The sequence below is a fragment of the Pteropus alecto genome, unplaced genomic scaffold, assembly GCF_000325575.1.
Source record: "Pteropus alecto unplaced genomic scaffold, ASM32557v1 scaffold195, whole genome shotgun sequence".
In the NCBI taxonomy this organism is placed as follows: Eukaryota; Metazoa; Chordata; class Mammalia; order Chiroptera; family Pteropodidae; genus Pteropus; species Pteropus alecto.
In genome coordinates, this window is record NW_006438073.1 from 9,717,191 (window position 1) to 9,740,929 (window position 23,739).

A 23,739-nucleotide genomic window follows, 5' to 3' on the forward strand; every position below is an offset into this window, starting at 1 on the left:
AAGTCAGGTGCCAGGTGTGAACGGTGTTTCTGTGTCTGGATCGCCAGGGCGGACAGGAGCGTTGGGTGCTGGACGCTGCGGGACAGTGGCTGGGAAGGCGGGGGGGAGCGGGGGGCGCCGCGCCTCAGCCACCAGGGTGCGTCCCTCAGCTGGGCGCTCACTCCACGGTGCTGTGAAGTCAGGGTTTGTGAACTTTCCCGCATGCATGTGTGCGGGAAGCGTTCACCAGAAATCACTGATAAAACCCCGATTCAGAAATAACCTCCATGTAAGCTAGAAACATGTTTTATCCTGGTTTCTTTAACGTCGTGTGAGCTTTTTCCTATGGCATTAAATATTCTGCAAAAATAAGGTTATTAGTGCTGGCTGTTAAAGAATTATGCAAGGAAAAATGGTTACTTTCAGAAAGAAAACCCATTTTCTCGTGATTAAACAGTTTCTATTTAGAGCTGCACGTTATTTGAAATGAGTCGTGCACATCGGTTGGCGTTACGAGCGTGCACTCTGCCACTGATGTGTGGCCTGGCAGCCTGCGGCGTGCATCTTGTGCGTGCGTCTCCCTCCGTGGACGGCCTGCGTGTGTGTGGGCAGCCACGCTGCCAGCGGCTAGGCGTTTTTCAGAACGATTACTGGTCACCGGCATCGGTTGCTGCGTCTCTTTTCAACTTCGTGCGTGTCTCCCGCCCAGGACCTGATAGAGAACGTGGTGGCCGTGGCCGAGAACACGGCGGACGAGCTGGCCCGCAGCGACGGCCGGGACGTGCAGCTGCAGGAAGACCCCGACCTGCAGCTGCCGTTCCTTTTGCCGGAAGACGGCTATTCTTGCGACGTCGTCAGAAACGTCCCCAGCGGTCTGCAGGAGTTCCTGGACCCCTTGTGCCAGAGAGGTGGGTGCCGCCCTGTGCCGCCTCTGAACCATGGCCAGTTGGCATGGGCCTTTTCCTAGTTACGTGTCCCAGTGCGCTGGCATTGAGTGTCCCCCGTGTGCTTCTGGAGACGTCGGGGGCCCATTGCCTGGGAGTAAGCCTTTGGTGGAGATGTGGGGTCACGAGGGTCCAGACACAAGGTTCTTGGGGCCGTGCCGCGCGCCCCTCTGTGAGCACCGGCTCTGCTCGCTCGGTGGCAAGATTACGTTTCGGCCTGAGCTGGGATGGCTCTTCCCTTCCCAGTGTTTGTGAGCCTGGGACCTCGGTTGGTCCTCTGGAGCTGAACTGTCACTTTGCGTCGATGCCAGCAAGTAGGGCAGTTCAAAGCAGCACAGGCGTTGGAACCCGGTGTTCCGAGTTCCGATCCCAACTCGGTCACCCGCAGTTTTTGCCTGCGAAATGGATGTGGCGACATGGCCCGCCTCAGGGCTGTTGTGAAGGTGGTGATGGCCTGTGGGACCCTGGGGACGGTGGCCCAGAGCCGGTCTCTAGGTGCTGACGGCAGCCGTGGTCGCCAGCGCCCCACGTTAGTGCCAAGCAACCCAGACTCCGGCTTGTCTTAAACAGGTGCGGCCGGGTCCCGATGTGTCACGTGCCTTTTCACATCACTGACGACAGAACCACAGCTGTACCTGAAGCGTGGGCTTTTAAGTTAGACCAAATTTCAGTCCCAGTCTGCTGCTTCTCTATAACATGAAGCTCAGATGAGTAGAAAATAGACCCAAAATTCAGGAGTTTAAACAAATGAAAGTAATAGGAACTTAAGGTTATACATCCGTAAGAAGATAAATTTAATGAGTGTGATTTTTAACTGCAATGGCTATTTCACTCACCACATAGATTTTTGAAACAATTGAAACGGCGATTTTTTCTTAGAGAACTAGAGCTAAGTAGCATTCGTTCGCGTTCTTATTTTCACCGAGGGTATTCGCGGCACCTCATTTTCCTCCACAAGCAATCTCATAAGTGTCCTGACGTAAGAGCCAGCGTCAGCCTCGCCGGTGGCCGATGCCAGCTCGGGCCCCTCGGCAGTAGCGCGTCGTCGGGGTCAGGCGACCAGAGGCCCCGACAGGCCGCGGAGCGGCGTCTGGCGCACAGTGTGCCTTCGGTCCTCACTGGCAGCTGATAGTGAGGACCCCGTTTGGAGAAGCTGAACGGGAACTGCGCAGGGCCTCTGTGATGGGACTCTGTCGCAGAATTTCTGAGAAACAAAATAAGATCTGACTACATGAAGAACTATGGATTTTGAATTGAGAGGGTTAGTTTCTTTAAAGGTGTCGTTTACCCCTGATGAAAATATCAAAGACGTTCTTTAAAACATTATAAAATAATGCTAAAATTTATTCGTAATAAGTTTAAGTACTAATTGCAAGGAAATTGAGGCACAGAGCAACGAGTAGGGGCCCGTTGTACCCCGGAATTGCTCTACAAGCCAAATAATGTCTCGACTGAGTCACGTAGCCCTTCGTCCAATAGTGCAGGCAGATGTCCACGTCCGCATCGCTCTCTGGTCCCTCCCGTCTCCCCCTTTGGTGAAGAGTGACTCTGGGCAGTGCCGAGGCGCCCTGGCCCGGTGGGGTGGACGCACCGGCAAGGGAGCGAGCACACTGCAGCTCCGCCATTTCCGCTGGCTGCGAGGGCACGGCCCGTGAGCAGAGGAGGGGACCGATGCCGCTTCCCCGCTTGGTGTCGACCTTCCATTGGACCAGAACAAGTATAGGACTGAACTGTGTGGTGGGTCAGTGCGCAGAGGCAGAAGGGTGTAGACGCCGTCATTGGGCATGCAGCAGTTGGCACTTCACGCTGCTCCCGTGCAGCTGCCATCGTGTCTGGCACGGTGTGCTTTTCGGTCTCACTACTCGCTTGTTTTCTCCTCAGGATTTTGCAGGTTGGTTCCTCACGCACGTTCGCCAGGTACTTGGACAGTGTACTTTGAAGGCGCAGATTACGAAAGCCACCTCATGCGCGACAGCACGGAACTGGCAAGTATTGCGAGGGTGACGGGTGGGCTAGAAAAGAAACACATTCCTTGCAGTTTGAAAACTTGATGCAAATTCGTTCCTTGTTTACAGTGAACGTCGTGATAGGAAATTTTTGAAATCACCTTTAAATATTTTATTAAAAAATCTTAAATTCATGATTTATATATTAAGTTTTTATTTTCCAGGCCATGTCTATACAGTTTTGTCTATAAACAAATAGTGCTTTTTAAAGTAAAGAATATTTATATCTGTATTTATACCAGTTTTAATGTTAATATGTGTTTTTTGAATATGTTAACATGGTAGCCTTAACAGATTTTATTAGAAAACATCTTTGTTTGCTAAAAATGTTTTCTTAGTTCTACCTTGTCTTGGATTTGTATTGGATCATTTACTGACATCTTATAAGTTTTGAAGAGTGGTCAGTTCCAATATTTACGAGCTTTACAAGTGTTAAGGAAAAGTCTGCTTTACAGTGAATCGTAAACAAGAAAGGCTGCTTTTTCGTGCCTCAGAAAGGGGTGCCAGTTCCGTTGTCTTGTGTGACACATATTAGTGTATCTTCGAAGTGTCAGTCCAGAAAATATATAAATGAAATGTTTTCTTTTTGGACTTTTTTGTTTAGTTTTATTTACTTTAAATATTTTTCTATAATTGTCATTTTTGTCTCTTAAGCCACTTGGGGTTCAAGGAGAAAGCAGGTGTGACCCCACATTTGTCAAGGTTACTGTGGAGAGGAGTCAGTGTGTTACGTGTGATTGGATGTGGCAATTCAGTGACGTGGCCACATAACCCCAGGCGGCATGGAAGTAGACAGTGTCTCTGGGCCAGAATTTAGAGATTCTGGTCTATACAACAACCATAAGTCTTCTGAATTACTAAGTGGTGGACGGTGCGAACAGTGTCTGAGGACACGCCTGCCTGCCAAGGGACCAGTCTGACAGGTGGCCGAGTCAAGTGTGGGATGAAGAGCATAATGCGTGCTTTGTGTATGGAGTTCAAACTAGTTGATTTATTTTGGTTCAGTATCATAGATATATCATGTTCATCTCCAAAAACTGAATTAGTTGATGATTTCTCTGTTTGACCAGATCATCTTAGCTACGGGTACAGGGAATATGCCTCCAGTACCTGATACCAGCCTAGTTACCGACCATTATTGGTCAAATCCCAAATGATAGCAACTTCTAAATCCTAGGTTTTATAGAAAAACAAGTACCTTTTAGATGGAATCACTGATTTTTTATCTTTCTAGTTTATTCACAGATCCCTCAGGAGATTTCAGGTCTTGAGTTAAAAAAAATTCTAATGTCACCTGATCTTATTTATTTCCCTTAAAATGTTCTCTCACAGACCGGTTCTGAATGAACAGGCCAGGCATTATGATCGTTCCCTGGCAGTGCGCCTTCATACCTGCGGATTTAATTAGCTAAATGCTCCCTGGTGTGTAGACAGTGGCAGCTTTCTTCTTTAATTTTGTTTACCGTTTCGTGTGAGGTGTGACATGTATGCAGCATGTACCATCTGTGAATCACTTCGCTCGCTCATTCCTTTATGGATCTGTTCAAGAACCGGCCTGTCCTGTGGGGACGTAGCGTCACTTCGGCTGCGTCGCCCAGCTGAGTGGGCTTCACACCGAAGGCCTTGTGTGCACTGCCGCCTCAGGCCGGTGGCTGCCATCGTCTGCTGTTGACGATAAAACACAGTTGGCGGTTTCCCTAGAGACAGAGATGTTAGGTCACCTGTGTCAGAGCTTTTTCTCTGTGCTCCTCTTAGCGTAAAGTGAGTTTTAAGTTTCTTCTTTAGAGGACACCTAGTAGTTTATTCTGGAAGGTTATAAAGTAAAATTTTAATTTTGCCTTTATGATCGGGTCTTTGAAAGCTGGTAGTAATGGAAGTTTAGTTTTATTTATACATTAAATTCTTCACATAACACTTAAATAGTATCTGTGATTGGGTTCATCTTTAATTCTCTTGAGTCAAGACGTTTACTTTCCTAGTGGATACATGAAGAGCGCCTGTAGTCACTGACTTTTTCTACTATTTCCTCTCCCACTCCCCCGTTTCCTCTCCCCATTTACAACAGCGAATGTGGTTGACTAGATAGCTTGTGAGTTGCCTCGCCATATGGAAGCTTCCTATTTCAGCCATAAAGCAAACCTTTGTTTTCATCCTTTAGGCCCAGCCTCTGAGGAAGGAACCCGAAATAATCACTGTGACCCTAAAAAAGCAAAATGGGATGGGCCTCAGCATCGTCGCAGCAAAGGTAGGCCAGCCCGGGGCAGGTGGGGGTGGCCGGGCCTCATTCCTTTGCCCTTGGATCAGTGTCTGGAGCCGGCTGTGTGGGAGGGTGTCTCTGCCTGCAGGCACAGGGCGTGTTCGGTTCTGTTTGGGGGGCGGGGTGTGAATGGAACCCCTGTGCTCAAGCTCAGGGAGCCGGGGGCCATCCCCGTGGAGAATGGAGTGAGAGCCTCTGAGAAGGGGGCGCGGAGCCTGTGACCTAGTGGGTGGGTCCCAACCTCCTGGCTGGCGAGAGAGCAGCATCCTGTAGTTGAATGCGGTGTCGGTCCTCTCATCGCATGGGCATCAGACACCCTTGTCAGGAGTCAGACAGAGAAGAATCTGAGGACCTCGTCGCCGAGCAGGCTTCTGGGTCTGGTCTCCAGGCGCTCCCTGCTGGTGGCTAGCGGGGAGCTTAGGGGACCACTCGGACCCTGTGTGGCGCCGATGGCCCAGGGCATTGTGAAGGAAGCGCAGTTTCAGCTCAAGAGCCTTGAACGTGAGAATTTGGAGACAGAAGAAGTAAGGTTACGTTGCGGTGGGGGTGGCGGGGGACGAGGCTACAGCCCCAGGTGTGTTGCAGGCCTTGTCGGATGACTCGCGACCTGCGCCAGCAGCGAGCTGAGTGAGGGCGGTGCCGCCTAATCGACTTTAAAGCCTCTTGATGGGCAGGTTGAGGAGTTTCGCTTCATCTTCTAGGCTCCTCAGAAAAATGAAGGGTTTGGAAGAGCAGAGGGGTGTGGGAAGCTGACTGTAGGAGGCCGTGTCTGGGAGAGGCGGGGAGGGGAGAACGGGTTAGCGGACCTGGGACTAGAGGGGGGTCGGGGCTCAGCGGAAGAACCTTGAGGGTGTGGGCGGCGGAGCTGTCGTCCAGGGCGCGGTGGTCTGGTTCCGAAGCAGGGAGTCCGTGGAGTCCCCCAGAATTGGCCAGTGGTGCATCAGGCGCCTCCTTGCCCAGCTTGCAGCCCCGATTCCCGCTTCTTCCCTGGAGGGCCACGTGCACGCAGACATTTCCAGACTTGTGATTTAAGGGATCTGGGGCCCAAAACTTCGGGGACGTGAACAGGATCAGCCATGGACTTTTCTTTTTGCTCAACAATGGCTTCAAATGCCCCTTTTCAGGATAAAAAATTACAGTACCACACTCAGATATACAGGAAAGATTTAATCTCCATGTTTCCTGATACATATACCTATAGGATTTTATTCAAATACTCCTCTGACGTGAGGTCTGAAACACTCGTCTGCAGCGTCGTGGGGCTGCCATCCAGCAGCACCTCCATCTTTTCCAGATTAGAAAATAATGTCTCTCAGTACGAAGTTACCTGCACTCTGTAGATTCAAGTCTGATTTAGGTGTCTTTGACCCTTTTTCTCTGGCTCCGCGTCCTGGACTATGAAGGAGAGGCAGGCGTTAGCTACCCAGGATTCCCCACTAGGCCCTGTCCTCTCGCTGGCTTCTGCCTTGTCTGGCCACCAGGTGTCAGTGGGCAGTTAGGACAGGGAGCCAGACAGTCAGGCTGCCTCTGTTCACTTGACCTCCCTCCCCTTTCCCGTGTCACTCACATGCAGCGGCCTGTCCCAGGTCTCCCCCAGAGCGGACCGCAGAAGGCAGAGCCCTCATGGCAAGGAGCACGTGCTCAGTCTCAGGCCACCTCATTCCCCAGGTCCCCTGGGCGCCGTGTGTGTGGCCCCCGTCCCGGGGGTGGTACGCGCGCCCCCCTCTCCGAATGGGGCGGGGGGGCATCCTCTTCATCCTGTGTGCGTGCAGACCGAGGGCAGCAGGGCGAGCGGGCGCTCGGGGAGATCGCGGACTCGGGCCCGCCTGTGGCGGCTAGCCCGTCAGCTCACGATCGCGGCTGAGACCGAGCCTTCGCTCCCAAGGGCCTTTCTTCTCTCGCCAAGAAGGTCCGTGCCTAGGCAGAGGGTGGGTAGCACACGCCCTCGGTCCCTCGGGGGACCATGCAAAATAATGCGACTGAGCGAGTGACATCAGAGGTCCTCACTCTTCAGGGACGTTTGCTGGCTGTCTACCTGCCCCCTTTAGTGTGGGGGTCACTAAGGCCTCCCTGGGGGGTGCCCTGTGAGCTGAAGCTGAAGGGTGAGCGGGGCAGCAGGTGGTGGGTGAGAGTTTCAGCGGAGGGGACGCGTGCAGAGGCCGCAGCGTGGCTGCAGCACAGTGAGTGGGCGACACCCTTGCTGCGCCCTGGGGTGGGGGGCAGGCGTTTTCTGCTCTTGGGCCGCGTGGCCGTGTGGTCGCTGTGGGCATGCTGCTGGGCGGCCGTCAGCGGAGGGGAGAGGCCGTGCAGTCGGGCTCACAGGGACGCAGGCCCCGAGTCTGGATGGAGGCGTGAAGGGAGCAGCCGTGGGAGGGAATCAGATGATCGGTTTGAAAGTTCGTTTTTCCACGTCACGGAGCGGGGGTTGTACGGTCACAGCGACCAGTGCGTAGGTAGCGAGCACGAGTGTCCTAGGCGGAGGTGACGGAGACTGAGCTGAGCCGTGGCGGAGGCGGACGGAAGTCATCGTGGGGTGAAGTGACCCCGACAGAGGCAGACACTCTCGTCACAGCGCTGCAGTCCCTGGTCCCGGACGTGCCCACGCTCAGCTGTTGAGTGACAGCTTTTGGGTCGGGTGACGAATTGGGTATGTGATGACAAGGAGAAACGTCGCGTGCATGCGACTCTGTCTCCTGCACCGGGCACGCGGCAGCGTTGCTTACTGAGTCTAGGCTGCCAGGCGGCGGAGTCTGGAGGTCAGCGGTGAACGTGTTACATTTGGGACTCGGACGCCTGAGAAGCTGGGTCAGTGAACGTGCAGTCTGGGAGGTGACGTGGTGGGGGTGTGTGCGGGGCTCCAGAGACGAGCCTGGGCCCCGCACACACGCGGGTTCCCTGCAGCACGTGACTCGGGAAGCGCTGGCAGCCGGAGGTCGCCTTGGGCGCGCGGCTGCCTTCCTCCACTGCGGCTCAACGCAGACCCCGCGGTGTCACGTGCCTGCCCCTTGGTGCCGGAGCCCAGAGTGAGCTGTCACCTGCCCGGGCCTGCAGCGCGGCCGTGGTAGCGAGGTGGCCTCAGGTACCCCACGAGCGGAGCCTGCCCGCGGTCGATGGCCGCGCTGTGCCGTCCCCTGACGCTTTTGCTCCCGTCAGTCTCGTCCCAGCCCCAGTCCCGTCCCGCAGGCCAGCAGGTCACAGGCCTCGGTCGCTGAGCCCTGCCCCCGGCAGCCTCAAGTGTCCGCGCGTTTTGTCTCTTCTCACAAGCCGCGGTGGTCTTTGTATTCGGCCCAGTCCTTTATTTTTTCCTGGCTATGTGTGGCTTCGCCGCTGCGAGCCCGGACGCTGTTTGATGTCAAGTTCGCTGACGCCGCCTGCACGCTGCGGTTCTGTTTTATGAAAGCCAGATGACTTGGAACAGTGCGGGCGTGCGGCTCACTGCTAAAAACACTGCCCTGGGAAGTTAGCGGGCCCCCTCTTACTCATCTGTGGGACAGCGCAACGCTTCCTGTTTAATTTGGAGTTTTAAAATACAAACAGTTCCCTCCTTTTTATTTTCCTGGCTCTTTTTAAAGTTTAATAAAGTACAAAGTGAACAAAAATCAGAGCTGCCCGGTTACGTAAGAGTGAGTGTTGCACCGCTTCTCGGCCGCGTTGCTGAATGCCACGCAGTGTCACTGCGTCCAGCTCGGAGCTGTGGCGAGCCGAGCCTTGCGAGCCCAGCTGTGCTGGTGGCGGCCGGAGCCGAGGGAAGTGGAGTGGCGTTGGCTGCGTGGGCAGTCGCCGTGGTCCTCGGGGCCCAATGTGGTTCTCAGTCGTGGGACGCGCAGAGCCCGCGGTGAGTTTCCCCCGGGGGTGCTGGGCTGCGGGTGCTCCTGCTGGAGTCCCCTCCCCCGGGGACTCCGTTAAGCCTGCTGCTAATCCGCTCGCTCACGAAGCAGCCCCTTCTGTCGCCCATAATTACACACCCAGATGTTCGTTGCTTTTGTTTTAATGCTGCCGGTTCCTTAAGGGTCATAAAAATATAGGCTTCTGTGTGCATCTTATGTAAAGCAGAGAAAAAGCAAATTTAATCCTGCTGGTCGTAAATGGTGAAAATTGCTTGAAATGATTGTAACTAAGGCTGTATAATTTACGGAGGACATATACAGGGATGTCCGTGATGTAACTCTGTTTAGGCTTTTTACCGTAGGCTTTTTCTAAACCCGTTTTTTCTAAAAGTGAACATAAGATGACAATTTTAAAAGCACTTAGACTGCTTTACTATTTTTATTTAAAAATGAACAGTTAATCCAGTAACGTCTCAAAGATAGTTTCGTTTGTGCTTTTAGACTGTGATTTTAAGTTGACTAGCTTAAGACCCAAGGTCGCATTCCTCTGCCTTGAAAGGGGAGGCGTCGGTTACCAGTGCGGGTCCTTCAGCCCTTTGCTGCGGCCACGTGGGGAGGACCTGGTCAGAGAGGCAGCCGGGACTCCGGGGGCCTCGCTGAAGCCCCGCCCTGGGGCCTGTGCCCTGCAGCCGCTGCACGGGCACCAGAAATAACTTCCATTAGGTCGTGAACTGACCCAGTGCCCCGTGTGACTGTTGCTTATGAATTTGAAAACAACGTTTTATATTTTAGTTCCAAAAGCAAAGTAGTAAATTAGATAAAAGTATAATTTTTAACCCATTTTATAACGATGGCCCGAGTGCTAATTTCTAGGGTTGACTGAACCGTTCAATTACGACATTAAAATAACAGGAACGCTAGTTGATCCTGTTAATGCTCTGAAGCAGATCCGTCATCCCACGTGCGGCACTCGTAGAGAACGCGACATTTGGAGGGTCCGTGGACGAAGGGAACGCTGTGGAGCAGCCCAGTCTGGTGGAGGCCGGGGCTCCCGGGCCAGGAGGAGCGGGGTTGGGGGTGGGTGGCTGGCTCGGTCCTGCGCCCCTGCGCCCCGTGCAGGCCACACGCCCCTTTGCCCAGCCGGGGCCGCCTGTGCGACGGCGTAGGGTCTTGCCCTCCAGCGCCGCTCCTGCTGTGGAGAAGGAACATCTGGTGTGCGACAGCTTCATTCCGCAGTGTATGCGGAGAGCAGATCAGCGCCGGCACCGGAGCCTGTGCACAGGGACCCCCGGGGCACGGAGACCCCCGGGGCACCGGAACCCGCGCTCCGCTCGGGGTCAGGGAAACCCCTGCCCCAAGGAGAGCTCCATGGCGCTTTTCGAACTCTGGTCCGAGACAGAGCAGTGGTGACGCGGGGCTGCCGTCTCCCACAAGCCCCGTGCCCCAGGCACTGAGGGGCGCGGGCCAGGCGGGGCCTTGAGCACCCCAGCCCTCTGCCTGTCCGGACCCTGCTGTGTCCGGGCCTGAGAACAATAGGGGTGAGGTCACCAGGCCTCCTTCCTGCCTCTGCTCCCGAGAGTGCTTCACGGGGCTCATGCTGTGACTCGCCCGGGCGCCCACACGCACGCAGCCTGCCTCTGGTTGCCGCTCGACAGGACCCTGCGGCGAGCACTGGGGACAGCCCGGCCGCGGCGCTTCTCCTGGGACAGGGCACTGGCCCGCGGTGCCTGTCTCCTTAGCGCCAGGCAGGGCGGAGCCTCGGCAGCCACGTCGCTGGCTCTGCCCTTCAGCGCTCTCCAGGGAGCCTGCGTTTGCTAACTTAGAGGCGCTCTCTTCCTACAGGTAAACTCCGGGTACGGGGGTGCTTCGCCCTCACCCCCTTTCCCTCTGGTCTCCTCGTTCTCCCCCCTACCCCCAGTCAAATCCTCCTCGTTTCAGCCCCCCCTCGCTTTTAAAGATGTGTTCTGTGGCCAACGCTGAGACCACGTGTAGTGTCCTCTTTCTCACTCCACCGAGTCCCTTTTTGGGGACCGAGGAGCTAGACTTTTGCGCCGTGCTGCCCAGCCAGGGCGGGCTTGCTGGCGGTCCTCCAGTAGACGAGGCCAAGAAGCAGTCTGGACGCTCGACTGCTGTGTGATTCCCACAGTCAAGTTTAGTTAAATTTCAAGATTGTATGTAAAATTCATAATTCCTGATGCCTTTGGAATGTGTAATTGCTTTCTAGAAGATCCTTTTTGAAAAGGAATTTGATTTGTTAAGTGAGGGGTGGGTAATTCTGAATGGTTATACTTATTCGTATAATCATTCATGTTTAACTTTACAGATAAATACACTAAACTTAACAGTAGTAAGTTTTTGAAATGCCAGCTTAGATACCTTTAGCCAAGCAATTCTTAAAACTATTTAGCCTTTATATAGTTATTTGTTATATCGTGATCTCAGTTTTAATGGCTGTGCTTAACTCTTTTTGTGTTTGGAAGTCAGGGTGTAAAATGTTGGCCCAACTGTATTATGGTAAGATCTTTTCACTCAGTTGTTTGTGAAATTATAAATTTATTCCAGTACCTGTGGTCACTGCAGCATATAGTACGAAAAACCTGTAGTCTAAGAGCAGCGCTGTCCAGTAGAAATAGAATATGGGCCTCATACGTAATTTTGATTTTTCTATTAGTTACCTTAAAAAAAATAAAAAACATTAAAATCAATTTTAATAATGTTTTACGCATATTCAAAATGTTACGATTTCAGCATATAGTCAATATAATTCATTAATTAGATACCACGGATTTTTTTTTCCCATACTGTCTCTGACATTTGGGTGTACTTTATACTGACAGACACTTCTGTTTGGACTGGCCCATTTCCTGGGTTCAGTGGCCTGGTGGCTGTCATATCGGGCAGCACAGTATTAGAGCATCTGATGCCATTTCACCAATGTCTGAAAAGCTATTATTTTATATTCCTATAATTGGCTTTTGGTCACTGCTTATATATTTACATTTTTTTAGTGACAGAGGTGACACGTAGACACGTAGCAGCCAAATGTTATAACTTCTGGACCACTGTTTCCTTAATTAGAAAAGGAATAGAATTACTGTAAAATGAATTTTAATTGTGTGTCCACATGTGTGTGTACATTAAATAAAATAGGAACTAGTAGAATTATTTTATTTTCTCTAAGTTCAGTCTAGATTCGTTTGTTCTTTATTGCTTAGAAATAAGATATGCAGTGTAACGTTTCCAAACTTAGTAAGTTTTGTTTCACGTCGTCTTGGGGCGTAGTCTCTGACGTTCTTACTTTCATTCAGACGGAGTGCGGCGGGCCGCGAGCAGGCGCCGTGGTGCCGAGGCGTTCCTGTGGCTCGGCAGCCGCGTCCGCCTTGGTGCTGTGCCAGCGCTGGCCTGTCCCCAGCACAGGGCGGTTAGCCGGGGCCAGGTCAAGCTCACTGCTCCGGCCACCCAGTCGGGGTGGGCGTTCCGGGCCGGGGCTGCTGCGACCAGGCTGAGACGCTGGCTCACCTTCGAGTTGGTCAGAGGTTCTGGTGTTTTGGGTTGGAAGTAACTACCGTGTTCATTTGAGACACACACACACGGAGAAATTCCGTAGAGTTCTTTCATCTCCTGGTAGCCACCTACGATCTTGTTTTTCTAAAGTAATTACCAGCGGAACTGTAATTTCTCTGAGCAACAGTGGTATTTACAGTTGTCTCAGGGCCGGTTTAGTAGCTGCTCACACGGCGCGGCCAGGATTTGGATAAGCAGAGGTGGGCAGCGGGGTGGAGGCGGGAAGGGCGTCCCCGGAGGCCGCAGCCTGCGCTCGGGCTGGAATGGCTGCGGGCTGGTGTGTCGTCTGCGGAAGTGTGAGCGGAGCCCCCGGTCTGCGAAGCAGGGGATGCTGACCGGGGAAGCGGTGCAGGTCGAGAGCACGTCTGGAAGATTCGGCACCGACCAGAGTTTGGTTGCCTGATAGAACGTTCCAGATCCAGGTTCTGCGCATCACCCCCCACCACTTCCCCAAAGGTGTTTTCTTTAAATGTCGGATTCCACGATTCCTTGTCAGTGACTTTCAGTTAGTTGCTTTTTTATGACCCAGCTCAGGCAGACCTCAGGTGCTGGCAGGTCTCAGGTGCTAAGGGTCTTAGGTGCCAAGTGAGGTCTCTGATAACCGTGAACTCTTTCTGTCTCAGAGGAAGGCCTTCTTTGTGACAAGCAGCACTGCTTATAAACCGAACTTACTTATATTGATAGCAGTTGTAAATTAGACTTTAAATAAATCCACGTCACGTAAGAAAACGACGTTACTTTTGCAATACTATGCCTTTCTCGCCGTCCGTCACCTGACAGCAGTGGATCTGAGTGCCCCTTCCTAACACATTTGGTCCACGCTCAGAAGTGCTTAGGGTTTCTAACGTTCACTCATTTCACAGTGTTATCTATGTTAGGTTTCCAGCTTACACACAGTGGGCGTATCAGCTGCTTCTTAACTACCGACGCGTTTCTTACTATTCTGGACTTCCTCGTAGTAGGTTTTCAAATTAAGGACTGGCCCATGCTGTGGTAGGTAGGTGGCCTTATGAGGCAGAGGCTCGGGGCTGCCGTGGGAGGCCGCCGGGGACGGGCCTTCTGTACAAGGAGCTAGAGTACAGGACGGACTAGCCATTCAGGGGGACAGAGACAAGCCCCTGAGAACCGAAGTGAGGTAGAGGTCACGTCTTGTCTGGCGTTGGGAAGGTGAGGGGGTTGGCAGGTCGTGGCAGGTGAGCCTAGGAAGTGGATGCTGAAAGGGTTTTGGCAGACACCTTGCATCAGAGGGACGTTTTGTATGGCAAGAACAACATCCATGCGGGAACAGGGGAGCGGGACGGACCGGGGCCGTGAAGCTCGGTGTGGGTCACGCACAGTGCGTTGTCAGAGGCTGAACCGAACTTGGGCTGAGGGCGTGGGACACCACGCGCAGAAGGCTGGCTGGCGAAGTCGGGGGCAGGAGCCCCCGCTGCAGGCACGCTTCAGGACGGGGCCCTTCCTGCCGCACGTCTGTCATCAGGAGAGCGTCCACTCTGCCACAGTTGTTCTGAAACTCGTGTCAACTTCCGCCTAAAGACGCGATGGTGATGGCGCTGGCCAATACCTATGTTGCGTGATCGGTTTTACTCGAACATTTCACTCAGGCGTATTAAATGTCCCAGTGCATTTAATAAGTAAGTCGCCGCCTATTTTTAAAAGGTCATGAGATTCCAGGTTACACTCGCAGCTCCTGTGAGGTCTGCTGCAGTTAAGCTTCCGTGGTAAGCTGTCAGGAACGTAGAGTGCTTAGAAGTCGTGGAGCCCAGTGGTCACCCTCAGGTGTGTGGTCGCTGGTCTAAAGGCAGAGGCTGGAGACATAAGGTGGTCATCCAGCGAAGCCACAACTCGCCGTGAACGTGAAACGGACGACAGGTGTCCTGGAGTGAAGACTGAGCAGCGGAAGAGCCGCACACGGGCAGCGGAATGGACGTGCGCTCGGCTCGTCGGGAAGCAGGGAGCGCTTTGTCACTTTCTCACGTCACTGCTCTGTGATGTTAAAAAGGAAGAGTTCTGTCGTTACAGTTTGTCCAGATAGATGAGCTTTTCCCTTATTAATAGTAATCTTATAAAGCATACCAGAAATGGGCTTGACCTACAGTTTTAACGTATAGATTTCATGATCTATTGTTTATATCGGTGTTACTAAAAATTCTATATTGCTGGGATTGCTGCTAGATATTTTTCTTGTCAAAGACGGTAGCGGTTGATTATCTTATTAAAAGGACGATTTTTATCATTTAATTTAAAAAGACAGTATTACATTACCGAAAAATAACGCTGTGTGAAAATGCCCGTCATGGTAAAAACTGGTACAGCCGCCCCTTATTCACGGTGGGGGGTGGGGGCATCCGAGCCCCCCGTGGGTGTCCGAAACCGCGCAGAGCAGTGAGGCCCGTGTATGCTGTTTTCTGTATCTACACGCCTGTGGCGGAGTTTACTTTGTAAACGAGGCACAGCGAGCGATGAACAGCAACTCAGGGCAGCACAGAACGATGTCCTGCCACCCAGGCCGGTCAGTGTGGTCTCTGCAGCCCGGCGACAGCTGCGGAGCGTCTACAGCGTGGGGACGTGGACAGAGGGGCGACTCAGCCCCGGGGGGATGGAACCGGGCTGTGCGAGGTTTCATCTGTTCCGAACGGCGCACGACTGAAAACCTGCGCGTTGTTTATTTCTGGAGCTTTCCGCTTGACGTGTTCCCATCTTGGTTGAGCTAGCCCATGGGCGCGGGGCCGGGCTGCTGGACCTGAACTTCTGCAACGTTACGTGTATCCGTTCAGGAGAGGACGGAAGGAAAAGTAACCATAGCTTCAGAAACTTCGCAGAAAGTCTGGCCTAGGGTATTGGCTGCATATAAATATCATGCAGTATTTGCAGAAAAAGAGGGATTCTCAGTGCCCCCCATGGGAATTGTTATTTGACAGCTACGAAGAAAGCTCTGGAACATGAGCTCCATGAGAACAAGGGCTTTTGGTCCATTTCTTTGAAGTATCAGACCTTCAGCTTCAGAGGGCGTAGGCATTTAGCGAGTATTTGTGGAATGAATCACATTATCGTTTAAACAGCTGAGTTGTTGAATGAAGCACTTAATCGTAGGTTAGGTTAGATAAGCAGGAAGTGGTCGGGGTCGCCTTGGAAGTCACTTGCCCAGCGTGTCCTAGGCCCCAGGTTCAAGGAGTCCAGTGACACGTCAGTGAAGTCAGGCAGGAGCCGCGTGAGTTGCTCTTCTGCTGGGTGGCATGCCAGAATGCGGAAGCTGCCGTTTAGAAAGTGCCTCCGGTTTGTTTTTTATTGTGAAATATCAAATTGACAAGCAAGTACAAGCTTCGTCGAGTATCCCAATCATGGTTTTTGTTTGTTTGTTTGTTTTTTAAATTTTTGTGGCAGCGGGACCCAGGCGAGGCCCACAGGTCGCCCCTGGCCGTCGCATAGTGTTAGAAGTGCTGTTGGTTTCCCGGGGCCTCTGGCGGCCAGGCGTGTGTCCGGGCCAGGCGGGCATCGCCACACAGACGCACGCAGGGAAGGGCAGCGCGTTAGCAGGCCGCACAGCCCGGGCCGGGGTCGGCCACTTCTGGGGACTCTTGATGTTAGCTCGCGTAGGACTTCAGTAAACGCAGCCTCCAGTTAATGTGCCCACCGGAAATCTGGACCACGCTGCTTCCCAACATTGAATAGTTTTGTTAAACTGAGCCATTTTACACCGTTTCCTAGTGAGGCGTGTGATGGATGCTTTTAGGCCCCGACAGTGGTGTCATGCTGTGTGCTGGGCCCTCTGGGGGCGGTGGGGGCAGTGGGGGACGGTAGGGGACAGCGGGGGCGGTGCTGGCAGGCGGACCCCCTCTGAAACCCGCTCTGTCAACTCGAGGGAAGAGGGTGCCGAGTGGCAGCGACGTCGTTCAATTGCAGGAAATCTGATAAAGTCAGGTCGTGTGTTGAAGTCGCTATCTTCATGACTGGTATCTTTTAAGCTTCTGCTTTTATGATACTGTATTTCACAGCTACTGAAGTAGTTGTGAGCTGAGAACATATACTCATGGGATAGTGGCAGTAGATATCCACATGAGATTTCGTGCATGTGATGGTGCCAATAAAGTATCCAGAATGCTGGTTTTGATGTTATAGTTGTAACGTCCAAATAGCATGTTGGCCATTCTGTAAAGCAGCCATGTGTGTTACTGTGGTCTCACCGAAGTGCCTTCTTCCTCCTTGCGGGAGTCTGCACTGCAGCCAGGAGCATCATGTCGACTGGGCCTTGTGGCTTCAATATTTATTTAGAGTTACAATACCTTAAATTAAAGCAATAGAGTATTTTCTGCATAATTTTCTCTCAATAACGAACTCTTACTACCTAAGTGTTTGCCGTGAAAGTTTTTTTGTTTTAAATTTTAAATGATATGTATGAAAACAATAAGGACTTAAGGGGGGTGTAGGTAAATATTGGAATACAAAAATCCTATTGTCAGTTGCTTTTCTGTTAAAGCGATAACATGATAGTCTATCGTGGCGGTCGCTTTTACTTCACTCTTGTGGCCGTTCAGAACCAATCTTAAATTGCCGTTAGGATTCGGTCTGTTTGTCTTATCAGCAGATTTATTAACAAATGACTCATTTTTCAGTAGTTATTTTTCTTAATTTAGAAACAAAATAGGTGCATTTCTTGGTAACTTTATATTTATCAAATACTATTCTATTTTAATTTTCATATAGAAACAAGAACCAGGACTTTTTTGCAGTTCTCTGTGTATGTCATTTGCAACTTCTGTCGTATTCGCTGAGTGCTGTAGCTCTCGTGTATTTTCACCGGGTGTTTCTACCTTGTTTTTGCTCAGGGCGCTGGCCAGGACAAGCTTGGGATCTACGTGAAGTCTGTCGTGAAGGGAGGCGCTGCGGACGTGGTCAGTACGGGTTTTATTATATCCCACATGTAACGAGTGACATGCGACATTCTACTGATACTTTGTTACAAACAGGCAGTGTACTTACGTTGACTTTCCCTCCCCACTCCCTTCGCTGTCCTGCCTCACACGCGTGTGCCCCTCGGGTATGCCCAGGATGGACGCCTCGCCGCCGGTGACCAGCTGCTCAGTGTGGACGGACGGAGTCTGGTAGGACTTTCTCAAGAAAGGTATCATTCGTTCGTTTTAAGCTTAACATTAACAATTTCGGGGCCGTTTCACGTTAAATTTTACAAGTGAAGATGAAAAACAATACTGAACAGCAGTGCCCTCACCGCTCACCTTTTTAAGTGTGAAACTTCAGTGTCCGTGACGTTTCACTTGTTAGCAAGACATCAGTGTACAGTTAGTCTAGAGCAGTTTCTTTGAAGTTTAAAAAAGTCTTCGTAATACTGCCTAGAATTTCTCATCCTAACGTGCTAGCGGGAGCAGTGCGTGTGGTTTGTGTGCAGAGGGGGCAGCGCGTCGCCGAACACCGACGGGGCTGTGGGCCGGCTGGCCGTCGCCCGATCGTGGCTCCCGTGGCGCTTCGTTTCCTCACGTTCGTCACGCTCTCTCCTAGGGCCGCAGAGCTCATGACAAGAACGACGTCCGTGGTCACTCTGGAAGTAGCGAAGCAAGGGGCCATCTATCACGGCCTTGCCACCCTGCTCAGCCAGCCGTCCCCGACGATGCAGAGACGTAAGGATGGAGCGTGTCCCTTCCACCATCGCTGCCAGTAACGGCAGCCGTGTCGACCACGCCCCTGTGCGGGCGCGGTGCGTCCAGGGCCTCCCTTGACACTGAAGGACGCCCAGTGAGCACAGCCACTAGGCTGAGCGGGGCGTGAGAGCAGGTGGGCCCCAGGCCCCGGGCTTCAAGCGTGGAAGCACGTCCGGCCACCCATCTCGAGAGCCCTCTCACCCTGCACGCCCGCACGGAGAGGCGCAGGTCACGCGGTCAGTGCTGAGCACGTCATGTGACTGGCCCGTCGGGGCGGTGGGCAAGCGCAGCGCAGTCCTCAGAGCAGGTGGACGCCGCCGAAGGAATGCCCGTGCCCATGAATGGTCCTTTCAGCCCTGCACGTGATCGTCACGTCACGTGTAGTGCACTTTAAATGAAAAGCCCAGTTATTTGAGTAAAGTAATACGTTGGTGGGAACCATGGTTTTGTAGCTATATCAAAAATCTCAGAATGAAATCCATATAAATGTAGAGCTTTTTAAAGAAATGAGTTCGGAAACCACAGGAAAAAAGATCAGGACTCACAGTGTCCTTTGAACTGTTAGGGACGGTGCACCTCGGTCCCCAGAACCCGCCTTGCTGCCAGCTGTGTGGCCGGCAAGCCTTCGTTCTAGGTCGGCATCGTAGGAGCTTCAGAGCCCAGGACCCAAAGTCTAGACGTAGTAGTAACGACACAACGAGGAAAAGGACCCCGAGAACCTGGACCCACTGCCCACTGCAACCAAACAGAAAGGGCCCCTTAAAAAACCGCGCATCGCACTCTGTGACGGACTCTGCACGTTTCTTATTTTTTTCATAACGTAAAACTTAACATGCGGCTTGTCCGATTTCAAAGAGGCAAACGAGATGGAGTTAGAAATCAAAGAGGGAAATGTAGGTAATAAATCAGGGCCACCAAGCAAGAAGCTGAGAAAATTAAAAAAAAAGATTGGACAGTCACATTGAATGACGTCTGCTCATGACGATGGTCTCTCTGAGTGACTGAAAGAAGTAATGCATTTTAAAAAGTGAGGGAAGTTTGTTTATTTTTAAGTTTTGAAAAAGTTACTTTAAAACAGGTTTAGTTACTTTAATTTGTTACTTAGAACAAGTAAGTTTATGAGAAAATAAGCTTTGAAAGAGTAGTACCTTTTTCCGTCAGTGCCAGTTAAGGGTTGCTTTATTTGCAAACCTTTTAAAGATTCTGTAGAAAAATTTTACCCTCTTAGAAAAATCATCTTGTTTCTCCTGCTAAAAACAAGTTTGAATTAGGGAGTTTTAAGTGTCTGTACTCATCTTTCAAACTAAGCAGGGCATCTAAGATGACACCTCGAGCAAGTGGCGGCACCCTGAATGCGCTGTGGTTTCAGTTTCAGATCGTCGCGGCTCCGCTAAACCGCGACCGAAGAGCGAAGGCTTCGAGCTCTATAACAGCTCGGCTCAGAATGGGTCACCGGAGAGCCCTCAGCCGCCGTGGGCAGAGTACAGCGAACCGAAGAAACTGCCTGGCGATGACAGACTGACGAAGAACAGGGCTGACCACCGCTCCAGCCCCAACGTAGCAAGTGAGAGAACCGCCCGGCCCCGCCTGCTCCGGCCCAGGGCGGGCGGGGGGCGAGGGGCGCTGGGTCCTGGCTGGACTGAGCCCCTCCCCGCGCGCTGGCTGACGGGACTCGTTTTCCACGAGGGCGATCCAAACGAACGATCCTTTAACAAGAAGGAAAACGAACTTGCAAAACCTTCGATTCGGTCTCTAGGCAGGGTCTGTGGGCAGGCACGCTGCTGATGCTCCAGCGGGGCTGGCGGCTACCCTTGTGAAGCAGGGCAAAATGCGCAGCACCGGCAAGGGTCACAGAGCATAAAGAATGTGCTCTGTGGCCCTTTGCCGAGACCGTTGGCCCGCCCCTGGTCTGTAGCCGAGCCCTGTGTCTCTGGCTGTGACGTTCAGGACGGGCGGGAGGGCGATCCGCCCCGGCGGCAGAATGCAGTCGTGCGGCACATGGCGACTGCGCTCGAAGACTCTGGTCATGGCTCAGCTTTCTGTGTCACATCACGTCTCCCCCTGACTCTCTCCAGCAGATCAGCCTCCGGGTCCTGGCTGCAAGACTGCGCACGCGCCTGGGACAGCCGCGAGGGTGACGTCCGTCTCCACCGGGAACCTGTGCACGGAGGTGGGCGCCGCGGGCCCAGCGGCCACCGTCCCTCTTAAACGCTCACTGCCCCCACACAGCTCTCCCTCCACGCATCAGCGTCGTCTGTCATCCCCGAGTATTTAACGTTTTAGTGTTTAATGTAATAGGTACACGAGCTTTAAATTCATAAGTCTGGGCCAAAGAAAGTCTTCGTTATTCTCGGGACCAAACTTCTGCTTTTAACACAGTTTTCACATTTGTGTGCTGTATTTTGAAAAGCTTATTGCAGATGAGGGAGGGTCTCACTCTCCCTCCTCACGCTTCCAGGAGCAGAGCCCTCCGCCCAGGCCCGAAGCCTACCCCATCCCCACCCAGACGTACGCCAGGGAGTACTTCACCTTCCCCGCGTCCAAGTCCCAGGACCGCGTGGCTCCCCCGCAGCACCAGTGGGCGGACTACGAGGAGAAGCCGCGCGCGCACGTGGACGGCAGTCACTCCAGCATCGCAGTCCAGGTGAGGGGGGCGGCTCCCCGACACGCCTCAGCGCTTGACGCAGCCCCCGCGAGAGCAGTGTCGGGGGGGCGAAAGCCCACGGCGTCTGAGGTGGCACTGCGGAGGCCACCGTGGCTTCTCCGTGGGTGTTGGTTAACCAAGGCAAGGGAGCAGGCGGCCTGAAGCCTGACAGTGAAAAGGGCTCTGTGGTCCCCGTCACGTGATTAATAAGGTGGCGGGCACGTTCGGCCTTGGTGACAGTGGGTGAGGCCTGCCGGACTGACCCCGGCAGAGGGGGGAGGCGGGCAGCCCCGTGGTCGGCGCCGCTTGCTGCCCCTGGCTCTGGGAACACGGTGGTCATCGAGGCCCCTGGCCGTGAAGCCAGCAGCACTCTGGAGATGAAACAGATGACCCCGATGTGGCACGGTCAGCGCTGCTGCAGAGTCAGGTCCTGGCGCTCTCTGTCCAGGCGGGACTGGAGCCTGCGCTCCCACGTGACACCTCGGCCGCCTGAAGTCGGGGGCGGGGGGCTCCTCAGACACGCGGAAGAGCTTCATTGACAAGCCACGGAATCTGGGTTTTATACCCAAGTTCGTAGAGGGCGGGAGGCGGCCGGGCAGTTAAATCGGGAACATTATTGATGTGTTTCCCTTTTTAGAGAGAGAACTGCATTGGGAAATACCGGAGGAAGGAAGGAAGTGTGTGTTTGAAAGTAGCCGTCTGGGCTGTGGATAGATGCGCAGCCTGGAGCGTGAACCGTGGGGTGCTCGTTCTCAGGTCAGAGGGTCAGAAGACACTTCAGAGTTGAGACGGGCTTCGAGCAGTGCCTGGATGGCTGAGGAGACAGGGGGAGAGGGTTCAGTCACAGACAGCACAGCCGCACACGGGAAGGAGCCCCGCTTCCTGAACGTGACTCTTGGGTCGCAGCTCTCGGTTGTTCACGAGGTTTCGTCTTGTCATCTTGTCTCATCCTTAGGGCCATCTCGCTTGTTTCCTACTCAGGCCCAATAGTCTGTAGGAGTCTCCTCCACCCACCCTGCCAGCACTCGAAGTGAGACGGGTCCTCCCCAGACTTCTCTGGATCAATAACTCATGCGCCTCATGCACCTTCCTTATTCTATCAGCCTTTAGGGCTGTTGCTTCCCACCGTCCGATGACTGCTGTTTGCTTCTGCTTCGCAGCATGGGTAAATGACCCCAAGAGGAGGAAGTTGGGACACTGGGAGGCCAGGGTGTTGCAGTCACCCAGGTGGATATTGAAATGACTAAGATCAATGATGGATTTACTTGAGAGGGTTGGAAAGAGCAGGCAAGTGAGCACCAGGAGCTGAAAGGAGGTCTTTAAGGAAAGCAAAAGAATGACTCAGGAGTTGCTAGATACAGCAACAGAGAGAGACGGCAGGTGTACGGTCCGAGGGCAGGAAGCCCGAGATTCTGAGCGGGCGGTGTGGCGCGTGCAGGCAGGCGTGGCGTAGCACTCTCGCGTGGTCTGTGGATTGTACGCCCAGCGGTGGAGAAACTGCTTCCGTGTACGGAGTCGAGCTGTAGCGACATGTCGCGCCTCAGGGCTCCATAGGTCTATCAGGTTGTTTTTTTCAAGTGGTATTTCATTTTTCTGCCTTTCTAAGAAATATTTCACGTTTCATCTTGTTGGTTTTTTAAGGAAAGGAAAACTATTTTCCAGGTTTGCATCTTCCCTTTCTGCTCGTGAACAGCGCAGGAAAAAGTGTTTGACTCGGACATCACAGTGAAATCGTTTGTATCAGTTTGAACTACTCGCAGTCGTAGACGTTTTTCAGACATCGGACTTGCCTTTGAGAAGAGTGTATTTCTGTCTCTGTTCCTCACGCACACAAGTTCACGTCTAGCAGTTCCATCCCGCCACGCCTCACGCCTTGCTGAGACGTGAGCAGCGCCGTCTCGGATGCGTGGGCTGTGCCCACACCGCTGTCCCCGGCGGCCGCAGAGCGTTGGGAAAGCCCGTGTCAGCTGGTGGAGCTCAGAGTCGCGGGTGGCCCGGAGGGTTAGGATTTGATGACTGCTCTGTGGTTTTCGTTGCTGTTCGCACGATTAGACTACATACGTCCCTTGCAGAGCTGTGTGGCTGGTGCCACAGCAGAGGTGCGGGCAGGGGCCTGAGAATAAGGGCGGGCACCCTGGGCGAAGTCCCGAGTTCTTGTGCATTTCGTTTTTTGGCTAGTGATCCAGAGAAAAAGTTTGTCTTCCAGCAGATGAGCTTCCCTGGCAAGGCTCTGAGGCCGCGGAGCCACTGAGCCGCAGGGCGGTCTCCCCGCTTCCCTACGCTAGCTTTCTAATAACCTTTCTCCCCGAAGACGAAATGTCTATGAATTTTCAGTAACTTCTTCCGCTGAGTGGCCGAACCGTCACAGCCTGTCTTTCTGTTTTTCCAGCGTGTTACCCGCTCCCAGGAGGAGCTTCGGGAAGATAAAGCTTATCAACTGGAGCGGCATCGACTAGAGGGGACCCTGGACCGCAAGTCCGACAGCGACGTGTGGCTGAACCAGGGCTCCTCCCTGGGCTCCAGCACGTCCAGCCAGGAGCACCTGGACCCGGCCTCCAAGTCGGGCACGCCGGCCTCCACGCTGACCAGAAGCGGCCCCGGGCGCTGGAAGACGCCGGCGGCTACGCCGCCCGTGCCCATGGGCGTCTCCCAGCCCATCCGACCCTGGACCGCAAGTCCGACAGCGACGTGTGGCTGAACCAGGGCTCCTCCCTGGGCTCCAGCACGTCCAGCCAGGAGCACCTGGACCCGGCCTCCAAGTCGGGCACGCCGGCCTCCACGCTGACCAGAAGCGGCCCCGGGCGCTGGAAGACGCCGGCGGCTACGCCGCCCGTGCCCATGGGCGTCTCCCAGCCCATCCGCGG

General features: G+C 53.4%; 1 protein-coding gene across 1 annotated transcript in view; it reads left to right on the top strand.

The window, feature by feature from the left end:
* Positions 1-23,739, top strand: part of AFDN (afadin, adherens junction formation factor) — an 82,357-nt gene that overhangs the window by 41,282 nt on the left and 17,336 nt on the right. The window contains exons 18-27 of the mRNA XM_025049061.1: positions 689-887; positions 2,805-2,908; positions 5,088-5,174; positions 17,404-17,469; positions 17,626-17,699; positions 18,092-18,210; positions 19,601-19,795; positions 20,310-20,401; positions 20,690-20,875; positions 23,265-23,546. Coding sequence (XP_024904829.1) covers positions 689-887; positions 2,805-2,908; positions 5,088-5,174; positions 17,404-17,469; positions 17,626-17,699; positions 18,092-18,210; positions 19,601-19,795; positions 20,310-20,401; positions 20,690-20,875; positions 23,265-23,546 — 1,404 coding nt within the window. The remainder of the gene's footprint in view (positions 1-688; positions 888-2,804; positions 2,909-5,087; positions 5,175-17,403; positions 17,470-17,625; positions 17,700-18,091; positions 18,211-19,600; positions 19,796-20,309; positions 20,402-20,689; positions 20,876-23,264; positions 23,547-23,739) is intronic.